Source organism: Ascoidea rubescens, assembly GCF_001661345.1.
Source record: "Ascoidea rubescens DSM 1968 unplaced genomic scaffold ASCRUscaffold_1, whole genome shotgun sequence".
Taxonomy (NCBI): domain Eukaryota; kingdom Fungi; phylum Ascomycota; class Saccharomycetes; order Ascoideales; family Ascoideaceae; genus Ascoidea; species Ascoidea rubescens.
Window position 1 is genome coordinate 1,859,592 of NW_017962913.1, and position 19,493 is coordinate 1,879,084.

A 19,493-nucleotide genomic window follows, 5' to 3' on the forward strand; every position below is an offset into this window, starting at 1 on the left:
AATTAAGAAAATCCAGCACTGATATCTCACAACAGAGAAGCAGAGGCACCACAGGCACCAGAAGCAACAGCCGAAGAGCCCACGCTCGATTCGACACAAGTGAAAAAACAATATGTGTTGATTCTTTTCACAGGCACTCACAAAACCAAAGCCAACCTCTATCTTCAGCTGCCATGAACACAAGAATACCCTATAACCAACACCAGTGATGAGTAACAGACCCAGAAGACTAACAGTGAAACCCAGCACCAGGAAACAGAGGGCCAGCTTGGTAGCGAGCTCCTTTTCCAGCTTTCTGAACAAGAACAGCTTTGAGCTCTCAGACTCGAGTCTTGACGAGCTAATCCACTCCAACTACTACGACGATGATCCCATGCTGTTGCTCAAGCCTTCGCCTTTGAAGCCAAAGATATCCAGGCACAGGTCGCCTCTTTCGAAACAGAGGAGTAACACCATCTTGAACTCGTTTCTAGAGACGAGTTCCCATTCCCCATTCAAGTTCCACAAGTTCAATAATTTGAACAAGTCGTACAGTGAAAAAGATGGTGCAAATAAGGCAAATGATGAGGTATCAGAGCCTGTGGACGAAAACACTTTTGAAGACAGAGAAACCACTCATAAAAGCAATCCAGTGGATTCTAGCCACTTGGACATTTCAGCAGATACAACCACTTTGAATAATAGGAGAGTCAAAGAGAGTGTAAACACGATAATAATTCCTCTAAGAGATGACGATAATACCACTCCAATGACCTACAACAATGGAAACACTCCAGATCCAGTTAAAAACAGCAACTCATTAAAGATCAAGACTCGAAAGCCTACTCCAGCTAAATTGGTCAAATTTTCAAATGTGGATCAGTTTTCCAAAGACTTGACCACTTCAATGATAAACAGGAAAATTCAAGATATCACTGACACTTTGCAATCAATGTCATCTCCTATTGCCAATGATAAAAAAAGCAATGGGGCTCCAAATAAAACTGGAATCACTGTCATAAACAGTAACGATCTGGTCAATAGTATTCTCGAGCTGGTCAATTCTGAAATTAATGCCAGCATTATTAGCAATCTAACTGAAAATAGCTACAAGTCAATCAATGAATACAAAACACCTAGTCCCCCAGTTATGAGATCGTTTGAGCGAACACCACCTCATAATCAAATTGATATTGATCTAAATCAAAAAAAAAACAGTCTTCCAAAACCGAAAAATGCTTTATATCCAAAGATATTAAAGCAGATCCCTCTATTGAAGGAAACTTTTAAAGATACTAAACATAATGATAGTAATAAACATACAAAAGAATTAAGAAATCTGAGTATAATTGAAGCGCAGACTCAAAAACGTCAAAATAAAAATCGTCATAACACTGGTGATAAAGAGAAAGAGAATGATAATGATAATGATAATGACAAACAGCTTTTGAAATCAATTGAATTGGAGAAGAAAACAAAGAAACATGGAAATTCAAGACAAAACAGTTTAATAGAAAAATTTCCAATTAATAATAATAATAATAATAATAATAATAATAATAATAATAATAATAATAATAATAATAATAATAATAATAATAATAATAATAATAATAATAATANAATAATAATAATAATAATAATAATAATAATAATAATAATAATAATAATAATAATAATAATAATAATAATAATAATAATAATAATAATAATAATAAAAATGGTGAAATATCTAAAAGAAATAGTATTGAACATCTTAAAAAACTTAAAAATATGCTTGCAAATAGTGAAAAGATTGAAATAAAAGTACTGAATAACAGTGAAATAAGTAAGAAAAAAGCCTTAAATCAAAACAAATTAAATAATGGATTTGAAAAGAAAAATGAAAGCAAAAAAAGAAGAAGAAGAGAGCTGGATGTATCAAGTATTGATATTAATATTAATGTTAATAATTCGGATGAAACGATACGATCACCAGGATCTTTAACTTCAAGTACAAGTCCATATAAATATATCAACGAAAATTCTACAGTTAGTGATTGGGATGATGAAAAATGGAAAACATTTATCAAATTGGTTTATAAAGCCGTTAAAAAAAAGGATAAAAAACTATTATATAATACTAAAGTGATTGAGAAATTTGGGATAGTGGATGGATTAGAGTTGAGTTTAAAAGAAAAATTGATTCGAAAATACTATAAAATGGGAAATTTCAATAAAATGAGTTATAAAAAAAGAAGAATTAGTGAAAATGATAATATTAATAATAGTAGTAATGATCTGAATAAAGATAAACAGAAAGATAAACAAAATACCTAAATAAATGATTAATAAATAAATAATAAAGGAAAAAAAAGTAATAAATAAATGCATAAATAAGTAAATGAGTAAATAACCTGAAACCCATAATGTGCCTGTGAAAATAAGTGAATACCGAAATTTGATAAAAATAAAGATTTAGAAAAAAAAAGAAGCATGAAGCAGGGAAATCAAATAAAGTTTGTTTTTTTTGTTTGTTTTTTATTTTTTTTTTTTAAATTTGTTTTAATAGTGGAGTTGTTTCGTTATATTGTTGATTTTGTGCTTGATGAGAGTATAACCATTTTTGGTAGAAATAGAATAAATCTAGAATAATACATCCAAAACAACCAATTAAAAAGGGCATTTCCTTTTTCAAAAATAGAACTTTTTGGAATTTTTCAGGACTTTTAAGAAATTGATTGGAAGTTAGGATAGAAAGTGCTAGATTTGTATTTCCAGATAATGAACATAAGAATAGTAAAGGAGAAATGTGCTTTGTTGATTTTCTTTTAAAATTTTTATAAAGCTGTGGAATTCTAGAACCAATATAGAAAAATGGAACTAGCCAGGAAATGTATAAACCATAGTTGATAGCAGTTATGTTATTGGAGTCAGCCCGGTTATAATTTATAGGAGCAGCATTTGCTTTTGATACGGCTAAGGATAATGCCACTATGTTGGGCAAAATTTTGTTCTTATTGCTGCTGTCGTTATTAAGGATGATATGGTTGTATGTGATTTTGTTTTGAGCAACCCTGGGATAGAAATAGCTGTAATAAATGAACAAAGATGCCATGATCAAATCATTACAGACACCATAGAAACTCAAATAGATCTGGTTTTTTAACTGATGTGTCAATATACAACCAATGAAGTTAGAAAAATCACCTAAGAGCCATATCAAAATAAAATATGGAGACAAATAGTCAGCTTTTTTCAACTTGTATATCTTTAGCTGTTGGGGAAACTGGGCAGTGAAAAAGGACAAGATGGATAGCACAGTAAAGAACTTGGACAACGAGCCTGAGCTGATGTTGGAGCCAAAATCCAGCTCTTGATCTGTGCTGAAGATGGACCATGTGGAACTGGCTGAAATGCTCATCTTGGAGTATGCTGTGGTGGGTGTCGAAATGCTGCTGGGCCTGTTTTCTGTTGAAAAGAAGAAGAAGAACACCTGGCAGACCAGAGAGGCTCCTGTGGTGTTTAAATGGGCCTGAAACCAGTTTGCCAATCACATTTCACGTCCATCCACCGCTGTTCTGCTTATCAGTAGACCATCCAAACCAGATCAGATCAAAACTGATCCAAACCAAAGCAGCGCGATAAGCCGTGGCCTCCATGCTAACGCCTTCCTAAAACGATCAAAGAACAGCGCGTTGACGTATACCGCGTTTCTGTGCATATTGTGCATATTGCGCATATTGCACCTTAGCAACGGCTTAAACATTTACATGCATATTCACACAGCCAAGGCGCGTTTGGATCCGTGCGGCTGGCTCGGAGGCACGTGGTGTAAACAGAGGTCAGAGGGTAAACAAAAACAGACTGAGAGATGGAGCAAGAGCCTGATGAGAGGTAAGTCTTTCCAGCCTACAATGCAGTAGCTGTAACACCTCCTATACTATACTTCCTGTCTCTTTTATTGTTTCTGCTGACCAGAGCTGTCCATTGTATTACTTCTAACCAAAAATGGCTGATGAAGAGGACTATTCGTCTTTACCGCTATCTGAACGTTTGGTACATAAAGTATGTTGCTGTTGAAGTTACTCTTTCAACTGTGCTAGTGACCTCAACCTCTGGCTGATCTCAATTACTAACCAGCATTTTATCAATTCGCCAATTCATTTGATTTTAGGTGTGGAAAGTTCGTCAAGCTTCTTACTTGGAAATCATAAAATCCTTTGAACAATCTCCAAACGAAAATGCTGAGTGTTTTCAGCCCTTTTTGCATGACCCGAATATATTCAAATCCATTGTCGTTGAAAAAAATGTTGTCGCTCAGGATACTGGGATCTTGGCTCTAGTCAAGTTTCTAGAGTTTGGTGGAACTAATGCCTGTATCAAATTAAGATCAACTATCATGCCATCACTAATTGAAAAGGCTCTCTCATCTTCAAGACCTTCCACAAAGAAAAACTCAATAGAGGCAATTTTATGGTTTATAGAATTGGATATCCCAGATCCTATCATTGAAGATCTATTATTGTTCATTCCTCACAAATTACCCAAATTGGTGGTGGGAACTCTACAAGCTTTGGTGGAAATCTTTAAAAGCTTCGGTGCAAAAGTAATATCTCCTAAACCAATTATCCCGTTATTACCAAAACTATTTGCTCATGGTGATAGAAATGTCAGAGCTCAAACTTCAAATTTATCCTTAGAGATTTACAGAGGCATGGGCGAGCCCTTTTCACAAATCTTATTTCCGGATTTGAAACCTGTACAGGTCAAGGACCTAACAAAACTATTTGATTCAATCAAAAACGACCCTCCGTGTCTTCCTCCAAGAATGCTAAAATCAGCAAGAGAGGCATTGGAAAGAGAAAAGGCCATCTTGAATACTTCAAATGCTTTAGCAGGCAATACCGACAATGATTACGACATGTCATCCCCTGCAAACGATCAACTGCAAGAGTTAGATGCCTACGATATGATCACTGCGGTAGATCTTTTACCAAACTTACCAGAAGACTTATCAACAAGAATCAACTCATCCAAATGGAAAGAGAGAAAAGAAGTCCTAGAAGAGATACAACCAATGTTTGCCAAAACAATGAAATTGGCCAAGAATGTCGACTATTCGGATTTCATAAGAATCTTATCCAAATGCATGAAAGATGCAAATATAATGGTAGTCACCTTCGCCGCAAATATAACAAGCTCCATAGCGAAAGCATTGAGAAAAGATTTCCAAAAATATCTAGAATTGATTTTTATAAACATACTTGAAAGAACTAAAGAGAAAAAACCATCCATTGCTGATGCCCTAAATGAAGCATTGTTTTCCTGCTTTAACAGTTCTTCATTGTCTGACATTTTACCCGACTCTTTAAAAACAATTACCCATAAAACTCCTCAAATTAGAATATCTTGTACAAAATTCCTAATAAAATGTCTTCAAAATACTAAAATTCCCCCTACTGATGATGAAGTCAAATCAATAATGGAAGTGGGCTTGAAAATACTAAACGATACTCAAGCACCCGTTAGAAATGAAGCCCAAGAACTAATTGGAACTTTAATGAAAATAACCGGTGAAAGACAGTTGAATCAATATTTTGAAAATATAGATCAAATTAAAACTAAAAAAATTAAAGAGTGTTTCGAAAAGGCCGAGGTCAAAGCAGTTCCGGTCGTCATAAAACCAAAAACAAGATCTAAACCAAATCCTCCATCTTTCAATGGCCCAAGAAAACCCACTTTGGGAAAAATGTCTAGGCCTCCAGCCTCAAAACCACCACCTGTGCCCAATAATAATTCAAATTCAAATTCAAATCTTATTTCCAATTCAACTTTCAATAATACCAACAACATTGTTGAGCAACAAAGAAGACCACTTGCTTCAAGATTGGGTATTAGAAAACAACAAAACACAGAACCTCCTACCCTATCTGTTTCCAGAAACGATGAAGACGATATTCAGATTAACACATTTAGCCCTTCACAAATGCTTAAAAAAAACTTTTCGTCAATACTTCCATCAAAACGAATGGCTAGTTCTCCGTTGAAACGGAACGACGATACCACGGCTTTTAAATCCACCAACACTAATGGTGCATTTCTACTGCAAGAAACAGGAAAACTAACATCCATTTCCTTGACAAATAATAACATACGAAGCAAACTAGAAAGTGTTTCCAATGAAAATAATTATGACACTAATTTCGAATTAAAGCAACTCAAAAGGGAAAAAGAGGCTTTGCTAAAAGAAAAAAATAATTTTGAATTGCAGCAAAGTACTTGGAACATTGAAAAAAACAGAATGCTAGAAGAACTTGAAATGCTCAGATTGCAAAACGAATCTTTAAAAGTTGAAAATCTGAACCTAGTTTCCAAAAGTAAAACATTAAAAGAAGAATTCACAAATAACAAGTTGTCGCTAAAATCTAAAGATACACAATTGACAAGAGTGCAATTGGATTTGGAAAATTCCAGAAACAAAATAATAGAGTTGCAAAAGGAACTTGAAAAGGTCAGATCTCAGTCCCATTACTACCCATTAACCTCAACGCAACTTAAACCAAACAACTTTCCAAACGCTAAACGTGCAAGTATGTTTGAGGGTCTAAGCACATCATCAATGCAAATGATTTCCAATCAATCAAATGATATAAGATCCGGTGTGGAAAACCTATCGATTGAAAACGGCTTGTCCTATATGAATGATGATAAAAGCATGTATAATTCCAATTTCAACCAAAGGAACTCTGGACAGTTTAGTCCCAGACGAAGCATGATAGGAATGCCACCTCCAAACAGACACAGCAAGACCATGGCTAATGTTTTTGATCCAAACAACGATGATAGCTGGAGAAGAGCAGCCGAAGTGACGTCCCAGCTAAAGGCTAGAATTGAAAAAATGAAAGCGAGGTCGCGAAACAACATTGGCTAGAAGCATTGTCTGGAGCGATGCACTCCTCCAAAGGGCACTCCATATAGCTGCTGATGTCTGGCTCAGAGAAACTCGTCTTATATACCTCTATACCTCTATACCCTTGATAGCCTCAATCCATTTTTTACGCTCTCAGCTCCAGTCCGAAACCGGCTTCACGGTTGCTTCCGGGTTCGCATGCGTGTGCGTCTGCATGAGCATGTGTATAACCAAAATGCATGTAGATGCAGTTCGCGTTATTGTATCAACAAATATCAAATATAATCTCTATCAACCTCCTTATGAGCTGTCTGGTTTCTTTCTCTTTTATCTCTTCTTTGTCTTCCTAGATGCATTATAACAGCCGAATTCTAAGATTAATCTGATATTGTTGTTCACCGATTTGTTCCAGCTCAGTATTCCATGCTCTCCAACTCTAAGATTACTTCAAAAGTTTCTCAAGACCTTATCAATGCTTCAAATAAATTCAAAACTAACAGGAATACCAATACCAATAACAAAATTTCCTCGAGCACAGTTTGTGCAAAGGATTTTAGCAAAAATATTACAACATACAAAACTACAGATGTAGCCAAAACTGAGTTTCTTCAAAATTTAAATTTTTCAAAATCCAAAACTGATCCTTTTCGAGAATGGAGAATAGAATGGTTGAATATATTGCCCAGATCTTATATTTATTTTGATTCAAGAACAGAAGAAAACCCAGTTTTAAAGGCCAACAAAAATGCTCTTTGTCAGTTTGAAAAGTATTTTGTATCATGTTTTAGAAAATTGAAGGCTAATATTGCTCCAACATTTCAACCAAACCAAACTACTATTATAATAACAATGAATAATTATAAGAAAAATCCTCAAAACTCGAATGATTTAATTTTTTCGGTTGCTGAAAAAAGAGAAATTAAAATTTGGGGATACGAAAAAACAAATCGATTTTTATTAAATTTATTCAACCAAAGAAATCAGAAAAGTCAACTTTTCCTCAACCAATTATATTCTCAAAATTCTTATCTCCGGGTCAAAAATTCAAAGCCTCAGGAACAAAATAACCAAATTGACAATAACGAAGCAAAAATCCTAACCCAGATAACAAACAATTTAAATCATCATCAAAAACAACGTCGTCTTCAGCAGCAGCAGCAGCAGCAACAACAACAACAACTAAAAAGAAATAGAACAACTGAGTTGTCCACTTTATTGAAACAGGAAAAATATTATGGAAACACTGGAACCCCTGAAAAAGAAAAACTTTACATTTTTCATAGACCTTTTTTTTATGTTTATGATCTTAGTCAAAGATATCGACCACCATATATCAAAGAATATAATACCACAAATAATGCTCCTGATAGCAACAAACTGAATAATAATAAAACCAAGCCTAATGGTGATAAAACTTTTGATACTATCCCTCAATTTTATGCTTCCACTGAAGGTAGATCACCCTTTGTGCCTGATCCAGATGATTTTGACGATACAAAAAGAGTTTTAAAAAGATTTTACAGATTTAGAGCAAACAAAGCTTATAGAAGAAACTTGCGAAAAATTTATTGTCAAGACTATGATTCAAATGAAATTGATAAAGATTGTATAGACGACGATAATTTTGTCTACAATGTTGAACTTGAAAATCAACTTGAACAAGAAAGAATCAGAAATATTAACAATAGCAACAATAATAATTTGACGAATAATGAAAATCTTGAAACACTCAAGGATACTAACACTGCTAATCAGAAATATAAAGTCAAAAGGTTAGATAATGCTTACACTTCTGCATTAGAAAACCATTCTACAAAAACTGACAAAGATGAGAAATTTGATCAAACTAATTTTATCCAAAATAATAATATTTTCAGTCTATCAAAATTATCTAACGATAAGACTGAACCAACATCGAAAATTTCAGTTTCTCCAAACAAAAATTTAAATCTTAATGGTTTCAACAATTTCAATACCTTGAACTTCAACTGTGCTAATAACTTTAGTAATAACTTCAGCAATAACTTTAGTAATAATAATAATAATAATAACTATAATAATAACAATCACTATAATAATCACTATAATATTTTAAGCAACCATATATTTTTAAATAATACTACTAATAAAAACAATCAAAGGAATATTTCAGTTATAAAACTTTCCAAAACATGTGTTAAAATTACAGGATTAAATTCTGTTTACAGTGAAAGAAGAAAACGATCATTTTTTGAAATTGAAGCCTCTGGAGTTAAATCCAGTCAATTTGGTGTCACATCGTTTAACACAATGAGAACTGAAGGTGTAGGCAATGGTTTAGGGCCAGCATCGTCCTTTGTTAGTTCAAAGGAAATTAGGTTGTTGAAGAAAAAAGTACTTGATGATAAGACCACATTTCGACTTGTTAATTGTGTAAATAATGATAATTATGAAACAGATAACCATGCTACTACTACTATCGCTAATAATAATAATAATAATAGTAACAAGAAATTCAACAATAAGATTGATAATCAAAAGGCATGCACAAAAGTAAAAAATGATTGTAAAATGAAATTGGGATATCAAGAAAATATAACTCTTGGTGGTAGAGGTTTAGAGAAAATTCAAGAAAATGAAGAAGATAACGATGATAATCAACATAATCTTAAATGCAGTATTGATGATAATAAAAATACAGCTGTTACTACTATTACTATTAATGAGGATAACAAAAATATCAACTGCAAAAAGCTCCAAGTACCTTTAGAGAATACTGGGTATTGTGAAAACTGTCGAGTAAAATATGATAGTTTTAAAGAGCATATTATCACTGATAAGCATAAAGCATTTGCTAGAACAGCAAAGTATTTCAAGAGAATTGACGATTTGATTAGTTTGTTAGCAGAATCAAGAAGCTAAGAAAGGTGACTTGATTGATTTTCAATTCATTTTGCAGATACATTTTACAGATACATTTTACACATATTTTTTGAACTTAGATTTTTCAATTTAAATTTTTATATTTAATATAGCATAAATAGCATTTAATTTAGGTATTTATTATTTTGATAATCGTAAATATTGTTTTTCGTTCTAATAGATTAATCGAGGTCGCATCATGGAAAAGAGGGAACTAAAAATTGAAAATGTGTATTAGATAATTTAAAATTAATGATTAAAAGTATTCAATAAACTATAAAAAAAACAAATAAAGAGGTGCTTAGTTGATTAATTGAAAAAAAAGGACAATCATTGTGAAAAATTAAAAGAAAAAAAACAAGAAATTTCCATAAGTTAAAAAGAATTAAAAGATTAAGATTTTAGAATTAAAAATTAATAAATAAGAATTAAGAAGAACAAGAAGGAAAATAGAAATCAAAGAAAAAATCAAAAAATTAAAATCATATGTAATTATAACTAATTAATAGTTATTAAAAAAAATCAATTAAAAAGAGAAATTTTCGGCAGTTAAATCCTTTTGGTCTGTTTTAAAATGTTGAGCTCTTTCTAATCTTTCCTCCATTTCTCTTAATTCTCTTTCTTTTTCCAATAACTCTTGTTTTCTCCTTAAAAGATCTTGTTTAAACTTCTCTTCTAATAAGTTCAATCTTTCTTGTTCTAATCTAACAGCTTCTTCTTTAGACGCATAAACGTCAGAAATAGCAGAAGCGGCAGAATCGTTTATTGGAGATAAATTTAGATTATTTGAAGATTGGTTATTAATATTGAATGATAATTTGGAAGGATTTGATTTCAAATCGGGGTAAGATAAGTCAATAGTAGAATTGTTCTTTTTATCTTTATCAGACAAAGCATCAGTTCTGTATTTTTCATATAAGATTTCTTGAGTGTGTTCTTTCAAATCTTGTAAATGTGAAATTAATAGAGCACTTCTTAAGGTGATGAAATCACTTTGGTCTGGATCTTCGATATCGATTGTACCCCATGGGTATTGTCTAACTCTGATCAAGTCACCATCTGGACCAGTAATTTCATCATTGGAGCCAACAACAGCAAAGGGAATCAAGGCTCTTAATGCAGTGTTTGCATCGATAGTTTCTTCGTCATCATAGTCCAAATCGTATGGGAAATTGTAGATTGGAATGTTATAATGTTTCAAGTCTTCCATGATTAATTTTTTGTTCAAAGTCAATTCAGACTTAGTCAAGGAATCGGCTTTGGAAATAACAGGTATGACATTGACCAAACCACTTAATCTTTTCATGATTTCAACATCAATTTCTCTCAAGCCATGACCAGTTGGCACAATAAAGTACAATAAGCAGTGAACTCTACCATCTTTGAATCTTGGATTTCTTCTGATTCTGCTTTCTTCCAATAGAATTTCATCGTATTGGTGTCTGATGTAGTCGATTATTATCGAAAAACTTGATTCGTTGTCAATTGAATCACCAAAGCCTGGAGTGTCAATAATGGACAAAGAGACTTTGACACCTTCGTTGTCTTCTAATTCCACATTCTCGGTACGCAAAGTCAACTCTTTCTCAGAAGAAGAATCCGAAGGATCAGGAATGGTGGTAGAGGTGTCGACCACTTGCTGGCCACACAAGGAGTTGATAAAAGTAGATCTACCAGTGCCTGACTGGCCAACTATCATCAAGGTGAATTGGATACCCTTCTTAAGGGTTTTCTTCTTTCTCAACTTGGAGGAGGAACCGATAACTGCAACCATTGGAGCAAAAACCTGGACAGAACACAGAGTACAACCAAACAAGACCTAGAGTCTAATAATACAACAATGCAAACAAAACTGAGCTGAATATGTCAGTGTTTTCTGGTGATAATTGCAATATAATTCCAATATAAACAGATAAATTCCAGACCAAAAGAGCTTCGTGTTGTTTAGTCGAAATTTGCGTTGAGCGCGATAATTTGACTACCAAAACAGGAAATACAGTTATCGCAACTCCGCGCGTGATAGTCACGCAATGATCACGTTCACGGATCCGGTTCTGTTTCACGTTTTGGAGACGAATAAAGCGAGTGGAAAGAATATAAATATCCGATGCTAAGTCGTTATTATATTTCAGCCAACGATGTCGAACATAGAAATAGTAAGTATGGTGTGGTCTTCCAGGCTGTTGAGTTGCAGTCCCAGGGGCTTGTATTCTGTGCGTGTGTTCGAGAGAAACCAAACATTAACAAACCATACCAGGCATCTCTCTACGAGACTGTTATTGATGAAGTCATTGCCAACTCCAGAGATGCTTTTGAGAATAGTGGGATTGATGAGGCAACATTGCAAGATTTGCGAAAAATCTGGAGAGACAAATTGTCTGCTTCCAATGTCGCTAAGTTTTCCTGGTCCACAATTGACAAGATAGTCATACCCAACCATGCCAATAATATGAACATTACTAATCCTACTAACCCCAATGGTATCGGCAGCAATAGTGGAGGCAGTATTGCCAATGGAAATAACGCAGCTCGAAATATTCCTTCGAGTTTTACGCCAACGATCGATTTGAGCAATAGTGTTCCAACGCACTCGAGTCATTTAAATGAAATTTCAAACACCACTCACAACCACCACGAAATCTTACAATTACCTGGAATCAAAGATGAGTCTGTTATGAATAATGCAAACTATCACGAGATGAATAGAATACAACTACCAAATAACAATATTATTCACAATAATATGGTCAACAATAACAATATCATCAGCAATAATATTAATAATAGCAATAATAATGCCAACAATAATAACAATAACAATACCAATAATAGTAATTCATCGATGATTAATAATTCAGGTTTAGTCCTTCCTAATCAAGTCGATGGAAGTTCGGTGCATCTAGCCAACTCAAAGAATTATGATGATGATTACTACAATTTTGAATTGGAATTGGATCTTGGTGATAGCACTATTGATGGTAGCAGTAATAATAATATTAATAAAAATAAAAATAAAAATAAACAAAAAAACAAAAACAAAAACAAAAAAACCAACAACCTAATAAGACAAGTGGATGGCCCATTAGACGATGATGATATCGATGAGCTTTCAGATTCTGATGATCCATTAAACTCTTCTGATGATGACGAAGGAAATAGATCAGAAGAAGATTCGGATGACGAAACTGATCAAAATAATATTCTTTGTCTTTATGATAAGGTCCAAAGAGTTAGAAACAAATGGAAATGCACTTTAAAAGATGGTATTGCAAGTATAGATGGGAAAGATTATGCCTTTATGAAGTGTACTGGTGAAGCTGATTGGTGATCAGTGATCAAAAAGCTTTTTTTTCTTTCTTTTTCTTTCTTTTCTTTTTTTATTATCTTAGTTTTAATTTTTGTTTTGTTTTAAATTGTTTTTTTCTTATTTCTATATTTCTATATTTTTCTCTTTCTCTCAATTTCCTTCGATACTATGTTTTTCCTTTGGCTTTTTGATATATATACATATTAGTTTTAATAATTTAATTTCAAAGTTCAGGTTTTATATTCTCAGATGGCATCTTATAAATTGTATTGGTTTTTAAATGTTAAATATGAAACGTGAAATATAATTATTAACTGATGAGTATTTAAATTAAAAGAAATAACGATCCACAGTAGTAAACAGCAAATCAAAAATTAAACAAACTTGTGAAAAGGAAAGAAAAAAAAAATATAAAAATAAACAAATAAATAAATACATAAAATAAATGAATAAAAGAAATACAATGTAATTAAACCAAGTTTTATCAAAAACTTAATAAAGATAACAGAATAAACAAAAGAATTCAGAAAAAACAAATAAACAAATCCGATATGAACATATTAATAAAATAATGAATTAAAAGGAAATGAAAAAAAAACAACCAAAACAGAAACCAATCATAATCAATATAAATATCCAGCAGGTTCAATATTAAATGTTAATCATAAAATAATGATATTGAAAATTAAGCTTAAACTAGAATTTTTATAATTTAGATTTAGTAATTAACCAAAGACTTTAATTTCGTTGGAGTCGTCATTAGTTGACAATATTTTTTCATTTAAATCCTCATTATTATAATTCTCAACCCAATAAACCTCTGAGATATTTTTTTGAATTAGTTCGATTGTTTCTGGAAAAAACCTTCCATAAATATTAGTAGATAGTCCTGCATTTTCACTCAATACTATCAAAATTCCCTTATTGGACTTATCAAATAAGTTAGACGTCTTGAAAAACTGTTGATTGGGATTTTCCTTGAATTTACGGAATAGAACCAAATTGTGATAGTTATTTATGTCATGTTTGATCTTCTCAATTCTCTCTGGTGATGTGGTTACTTTCAATTTCAAAACATATTCAAACTCATCTGGTTTGCTGCTGCCACCATCACCCCCGAATAACCTACTTAGCTTAGACTTGTTGAAGGAAGATTGGCTTTTTGAATGAAATAGTTTTTTTAATCCCATCTGGTATCTACACTGCTAGTATAAATCAACGAAATCTTTCGCTCTTTCTATAACTTAGCTCTTCAAAATCAAAATGTTCTCATTAGATATAAAGAAGGATTGCAAATGTTTCCTGATTGTGTCTTCACAATTTTACATTTGCAAAGCGCCAAAAAACCAGATTCCGGGCCTTTGACGTGAGCTTTGAGCTAGCCAGAACACAGCCCTCCTTCTTCAAAACAAAAAAATAATAAAACGTGACCACTATGCACTTGCAACTGTATAACACCATGTGTATATCCGTCTAAATGGGAGCTCTAGCGGTAAGGTCTCGATTGATAACGCGAGCGTCGGCACAACAAATCCAATCTGAAATTTCAAAGCGAAATCAACGCCCAAAAGCAATAATATGTGTTACTATGCAGATTTACGCTAATTAAAGCGTAACTGGTATGCAGAAAAACGGTCACTGCCCAGAGATTCAGATGCGTGCAGATAGATGCAGAACAATCTGGCTCCAACGCTGTGGACCAATTCATCGCGTTGGCAACTGCTGAGAAATCAATGAAAAAGTCAACGAAAGTCAACGAAAGTCAATAAAAGTTAATGCTGATCTTCCCGATCAACTATCGTCTGGTAGCTCATCGATTTACGATTCTAGTCGCGCAATGCTTTTCTCGAGTATCTCTCCAGAACCTAAAGTGTTGCAAAATGCTCTTTGTTAGTAATTCCATTGTTATTGTTTCGTACAAGAGTACTTTTGCCAATACATCTGCAATTGCAGTGTGAAATACTTACTGTCCAATACTTTTAGAAATCTGATGATTTCTATTCCCATCTCCCATAATTCGCTATCTTTGCCATTTCCGTCATTGCTGTTGAGATTGTTAACTATAATTTCCAATAATTTCAAGATTTCATCTTCATCTTCCTTCTGTAGTTTATCGACGTTACTATTTTCATTGCCATTGATTCCCGTTTTAAAATTCAAAAAAATCATCAAGAAATACCCTGCTGTTTTATAATCTTTCATTAAAATACATTCATCAAACAAGTCCTTTGGTGTCTTTTTCATTGTTTTAAATACCGGCTTCCAATAAACTGTTTCCACTTTTCTTAAGCACTTGGCTATAATATTGTATGGATTGGATATTTCATTTATTAAATTTTTTGAATCAGATATCATTGTAAGAATCAACTTCAACTTTAGCCAATTATCATAATCTTTTTCTTCAAATTTAGTTATCATTTTATATAATATAATCTCCAAACTATACTCCACATTTTTCAAGTTTTTATATCTGTCAATAATGTCGTCTAAATCATCTTCATACTTTTCAATTTCCTCATCAATTCTACTCAAATCCATATTCTTATCGTCAATTTCTTGAAACTTAATTAGCTTGTCAATTTCAAAATCAATCAAGTCACTTAAAAAAAATTTTCTTTTCGTTAATTGTTTCAATATTTTATAGTCATTCTTGATATCAAATATATCAATTTCAATTCCAACCAATGAAAAATTCTTACTATCAATGCTCATTAGAATTGGATAAAATTGTTCTGTATCATTGGAGATTTTCAAGTAAAATAACGAATTTATCTTTTCTAAGATACTTAATGAGTTCTTATAATTTCCTTTATTTTCATGCTTATTTTCGTTTTCATTTTTATTAAAAATCTCAAAATTATCTAAATACAATATTTCATCTCCATTATAAATATAAAAAACTCCATTCTTAACTTTCTTAAAATATTCAATGTTATTAAACAATAAGAATTTTTCGTATATAGATCCAACTCCAACTTCAGCCTCATTTTCATTATTAACTTTACTGATATCTTTATCATTAAATTTACTATATTTCAAGTAGTACAAATTTCCATTATTACATAATATTAGTAAATCATTAATTTCCTCATTGACTTTTATCACATTTTCAAATTTCTCGTTTTTATTAAACAAATATTTTAATGAAAATCTGTGTCTTAAATTTATCAATACTTGTTTTTTGTAAAGTGATTTCAGTTTATCAAAATTGCTCTTCTCTGTAATTTTACTATATAGCGTTTTTTGTTTTAACTTGAATATGAAAACTGAAAAATTTCTTAATACAATAAATAGTTCATTAGATTGTCTATCAATGTTAATATACGAAATTTTATCATTAAAATCGTATTTCCAAATTATAGAATTCACATTAAAATTATCCGTATCATAATTATAATCATTTTTATCAATATTGGAGTTATCAAATTTATTATTTTCAATTGTTTGATACACTTTGCTAATATTAAACATTAATAACTGTGATTTAAAATTTTTATCATTAGTATTAAAAAATTGTGAATTATTGCCCACAAATAGATAACTATTTTCCCACCAAATCATACCCCCAGTGATATTGAACTGAGTGTCATTATATTCATCCATATAAAGACACCATTGATCATAAAAAAATGAATATATTAAAATTAGTCTTCCGTTAGTTAAAACAATATTTTTCCCATCAAATGACGATGTGACATTAATAAGATCAAAATTCAATCTTTTAAATAAGTCATTTGGAATTATTAGATTTTGCCAATAATTTTTCAAATTTGAATCTTTCAACTCGTTATTTATTAAAGTTTGTTTATTTAAAAGAATTTCATCGTCACTGTAATCGTTATTTTCACCTGATAAATCGAGCATGGAATCTTGATCTGATTGGTAATTATTGGTGTTATAGTGACAGGCCAATGAATTTATCTTCTTTTCGTAACCTTTATATATTAATAAACTTTCATTAGAGTATAAGATTGGTCTTAGCAAGTTAATTTCACTTTGTTGTAATAATGCGTTCCATTTTAATAAATTAAATATAAACATTTTGTTAGAGGAAATTAGTAAGAATTTATTTGAGCTTTTATTGAAATCAAAATCTATAATATTTTGAAACCAATTATTATTATTATTATTATTATTATTATTATTATTATTATTATTATTATTATTATTATTATTATTATTGTTATTGTTATTATTGTTATTTTCATGATAATGAAGATCGTTGTTATTATCATTTTCGTTGTTTCCATTTTCAATTAATTTACTTGATTTTTCAGAGTCAATTTTACCAATTGAAAGATCATAATCAAAAGTTGAAAAGTTTATATTACCAAATATTGATAAAATTGACCATCCGTTAGTATATAAAATAAATAGGGTTGAGTCATCTTGAGAATAGTTGATTTTCAAAATTTTTTTTGAGTTTAAAGGAATATTTAATTTTTTAATTAATTGAATTGATGATACATTGTTTATATTCTTAAGATTATAGAGAAAAATTCGGTAATCATTTGTTATTATTGTGAATAAGTTATATGAGTTATTAAATAATGTGAATAAAGCATTGTTTAAATTGTAAATGCAAAAGCCGTTGATTATTTGAAATATCGAGTTTTTAGTATCATCATTATTATTGTTATTATCATTTTTAAAGGAATTAGTTGGATTAAAGTTATAGTTAAATAACCAAATGTTTTTATTATTTGTTATAAAAGTGAAGAATTTTTTTTTAAAATTAAAATTTAAAGAAGTTATATGAGAGACATTTTTTTCATTAAACCAGATAAAATCATTTAAAAAGAAGGAGTTATTAAAAGAGTTTTTGATTTTATTTTTGTTTAGATTGATTAGTTGAAATAAAATGACATTTTTGTCCTTTGTTTTGATTAATAATAGAAGAAAAAAATTGTTTAATGGAATAAAGTCTAGTAGTATATTTTGAAATTTTAGAATTAAATTGAATCTCAAATTATAATCATATATTAAACTATCAGTTAGACTTGATTGGGTGGCATTGAAATTATTGTCATTATAGTTGTCATTTGAATAATTTTTATGATTATGATTATTATTGTTAGAATTATTGCTGTTTTTGTTGGTATGAATATTATGATTAGTATTATCAGTATTATTAGTATTATTAGTATTATTAGTATTATTATTATTATTATTATTATTAATTGCAGAATGAGTGTTATCATTAGAATTACTGCTAAAGCCTGAAAAAAGGTGGTTATTATGTTGAGTGATAGGCAAACCCAATTGGATCAATTGGTCTTGAGTATTATAGATTGAATAAATTTCGTTCAATGAAGAATCATTTGAAATTATAAAGGAGCTGAAAATATTTGAAATGCTTGAAGATTTTTCCAGTTTATCTTTATCATCGTTTGAATGAGGGTTATTTGAGGTGATATTCAAAGAATTTTGAGTTTTGTTTGAATCAATATTGCTGTTGTTATTATTATTATCCGAATATGCGTTGCTGTGAAAATTATAACCTGAATCAGAATCAGAATCAGAATGTGAGTCAAAATTCAGATTTACATTATTCTTGAGGTAATTTGTAAAGTCAGGAAAATTAGATAAAATTGAAAAGATTAAAAGAAAGCCCTTTGAAGTTTGAACAAAGATTAACGATCCATCATTTGAGCACTTTAAAGAGTGGTTGTCACCATATAAGTCGAGCGATTCCTTTGATCTCGTATAAGCTGAAGTTAGAACTATTGGACTAGCATTGTACAAATAGAGGTTAGTCTTTGAAATGACTACAAAAGGGAGAAACGAACTGAGTTTGTTTAGTGATATTTTAATCAAAACATCATTTCGAGAGTGGTAAGAAGAAGGAAGAGATGGGATGTCAACAATAGAAGGAGCAGATTCAGGCCAAATCATGGAAAAACAGGATAGATCAGTGCCAGTCAATGGAGTGTTGTTACAAAACTCGAGGCATAATTTGTCAAAACATACAGAAGAAGGAAGGAAGAGAAGTAATAAAGAAATGTATATATCAACATCTCAAGAAGGCACGTGCTGGACCGCAGCAGAAGGTGTTGGATGTCGGTCGGAACCACGGATAACAACCGTCAGAACTGCCGGAGAGTTTCCGCGACTATCTGTCGCGTTCATTCTCCGGTTTAACCACACCTATAAAAAGGACCACTCTGCTAGCCTTTGCCTTCTTTTAAAGCATAACTTGGAGAGACCTTAATCAGTATCATGAATTCGTTGCAATTTCAAATATGTTATACTATTCTGTGTTGCATGAGGTGTGGCCGGAAAACACAATCCGAACTCGGAAGTTCGTGAAGTCATTATGGTCCGTTGCCCCAAACGAAATACACAAGACTTAACCAATATGAAACGAAAATTGTGTTTTAACAAACAACACTTAATTCACAAATATGTTGATAA

General features: G+C 31.4%; 11 protein-coding genes across 11 annotated transcripts; 5 read left to right on the forward strand and 6 right to left on the reverse strand.

The window, feature by feature from the left end:
* Positions 1-208: 208 nt before the first annotated feature.
* Positions 209-1,440, forward strand: ASCRUDRAFT_68052 (uncharacterized protein; the record flags this gene model as incomplete). The annotated part of the gene is made up of 2 exons (XM_020191472.1): positions 209-1,376; positions 1,424-1,440. The coding sequence occupies 2 exons, from the start codon at positions 209-211 to the stop codon at positions 1,438-1,440; spliced, it is 1,185 nt and encodes a 394-aa protein (XP_020050315.1).
* Positions 1,441-1,645: 205 nt separating this feature from the next.
* Positions 1,646-2,405, forward strand: ASCRUDRAFT_101357 (uncharacterized protein). Its single transcript, XM_020188526.1, has one exon. It carries the CDS (start codon positions 1,753-1,755, stop codon positions 2,296-2,298), a length of 546 nt encoding a protein of 181 aa, XP_020050316.1. The 5' UTR covers positions 1,646-1,752; the 3' UTR covers positions 2,299-2,405.
* Positions 2,195-3,524, reverse strand: ASCRUDRAFT_73733 (PQ-loop repeat-containing protein). Its single transcript, XM_020192415.1, has one exon. The coding sequence runs from the start codon at positions 3,380-3,382 to the stop codon at positions 2,513-2,515; it is 870 nt and encodes a 289-aa protein (XP_020050317.1). The 5' UTR covers positions 3,383-3,524; the 3' UTR covers positions 2,195-2,512.
* Positions 3,525-3,969: 445 nt separating this feature from the next.
* On the forward strand, positions 3,970-6,892 carry STU2 (Stu2p; the record flags this gene model as incomplete). Its single annotated transcript, XM_020194321.1, has 3 exons — positions 3,970-4,026; positions 4,136-5,743; positions 5,924-6,892. 3 exons carry the CDS (start codon positions 3,970-3,972, stop codon positions 6,890-6,892), a joined length of 2,634 nt encoding a protein of 877 aa, XP_020050318.1.
* Positions 6,893-7,224: 332 nt separating this feature from the next.
* On the forward strand, positions 7,225-9,887 carry ASCRUDRAFT_73734 (uncharacterized protein). Its single transcript, XM_020192416.1, has one exon. It carries the CDS (start codon positions 7,295-7,297, stop codon positions 9,770-9,772), a length of 2,478 nt encoding a protein of 825 aa, XP_020050319.1. The 5' UTR covers positions 7,225-7,294; the 3' UTR covers positions 9,773-9,887.
* A 411-nt stretch (positions 9,888-10,298) lies between these two features.
* CDC11 (septin CDC11) lies at positions 10,299-11,546 on the reverse strand (the record flags this gene model as incomplete). The annotated part of the gene is made up of 1 exon (XM_020190186.1): positions 10,299-11,546. The coding sequence occupies one exon, from the start codon at positions 11,544-11,546 to the stop codon at positions 10,299-10,301; it is 1,248 nt and encodes a 415-aa protein (XP_020050320.1).
* A 333-nt stretch (positions 11,547-11,879) lies between these two features.
* Positions 11,880-13,100, forward strand: ASCRUDRAFT_53351 (transcription initiation factor IIA large subunit; the record flags this gene model as incomplete). The annotated part of the gene is made up of 2 exons (XM_020191121.1): positions 11,880-12,197; positions 12,687-13,100. 2 exons carry the CDS (start codon positions 11,880-11,882, stop codon positions 13,098-13,100), a joined length of 732 nt encoding a protein of 243 aa, XP_020050321.1.
* Positions 13,101-13,625: 525 nt separating this feature from the next.
* On the reverse strand, positions 13,626-14,369 carry ASCRUDRAFT_73735 (uncharacterized protein). Its single transcript, XM_020192417.1, has one exon. The coding sequence runs from the start codon at positions 14,267-14,269 to the stop codon at positions 13,805-13,807; it is 465 nt and encodes a 154-aa protein (XP_020050322.1). The 5' UTR covers positions 14,270-14,369; the 3' UTR covers positions 13,626-13,804.
* A 111-nt stretch (positions 14,370-14,480) lies between these two features.
* Positions 14,481-17,218, reverse strand: RIC1 (Ric1p). The gene is made up of 2 exons (XM_020192418.1): positions 15,047-17,218; positions 14,481-14,944 (listed from the first exon to the last, which is right to left on the reverse strand). Exons 1-2 carry the CDS (start codon positions 17,118-17,120, stop codon positions 14,898-14,900), a joined length of 2,121 nt encoding a protein of 706 aa, XP_020050323.1. The 5' UTR covers positions 17,121-17,218; the 3' UTR covers positions 14,481-14,897.
* On the reverse strand, positions 14,563-14,885 carry ASCRUDRAFT_101405 (uncharacterized protein). Its single transcript, XM_020188528.1, has one exon. The coding sequence runs from the start codon at positions 14,785-14,787 to the stop codon at positions 14,626-14,628; it is 162 nt and encodes a 53-aa protein (XP_020050324.1). The 5' UTR covers positions 14,788-14,885; the 3' UTR covers positions 14,563-14,625.
* A 663-nt stretch (positions 17,219-17,881) lies between the features above and the next one.
* Positions 17,882-19,025, reverse strand: ASCRUDRAFT_73737 (uncharacterized protein; the record flags this gene model as incomplete). Its single annotated transcript, XM_020192419.1, has 1 exon — positions 17,882-19,025. A coding segment is annotated over exon 1 (671 nt), but the record flags the coding sequence as incomplete, so codon positions are not given.
* Positions 19,026-19,493: the final 468 nt, after the last annotated feature.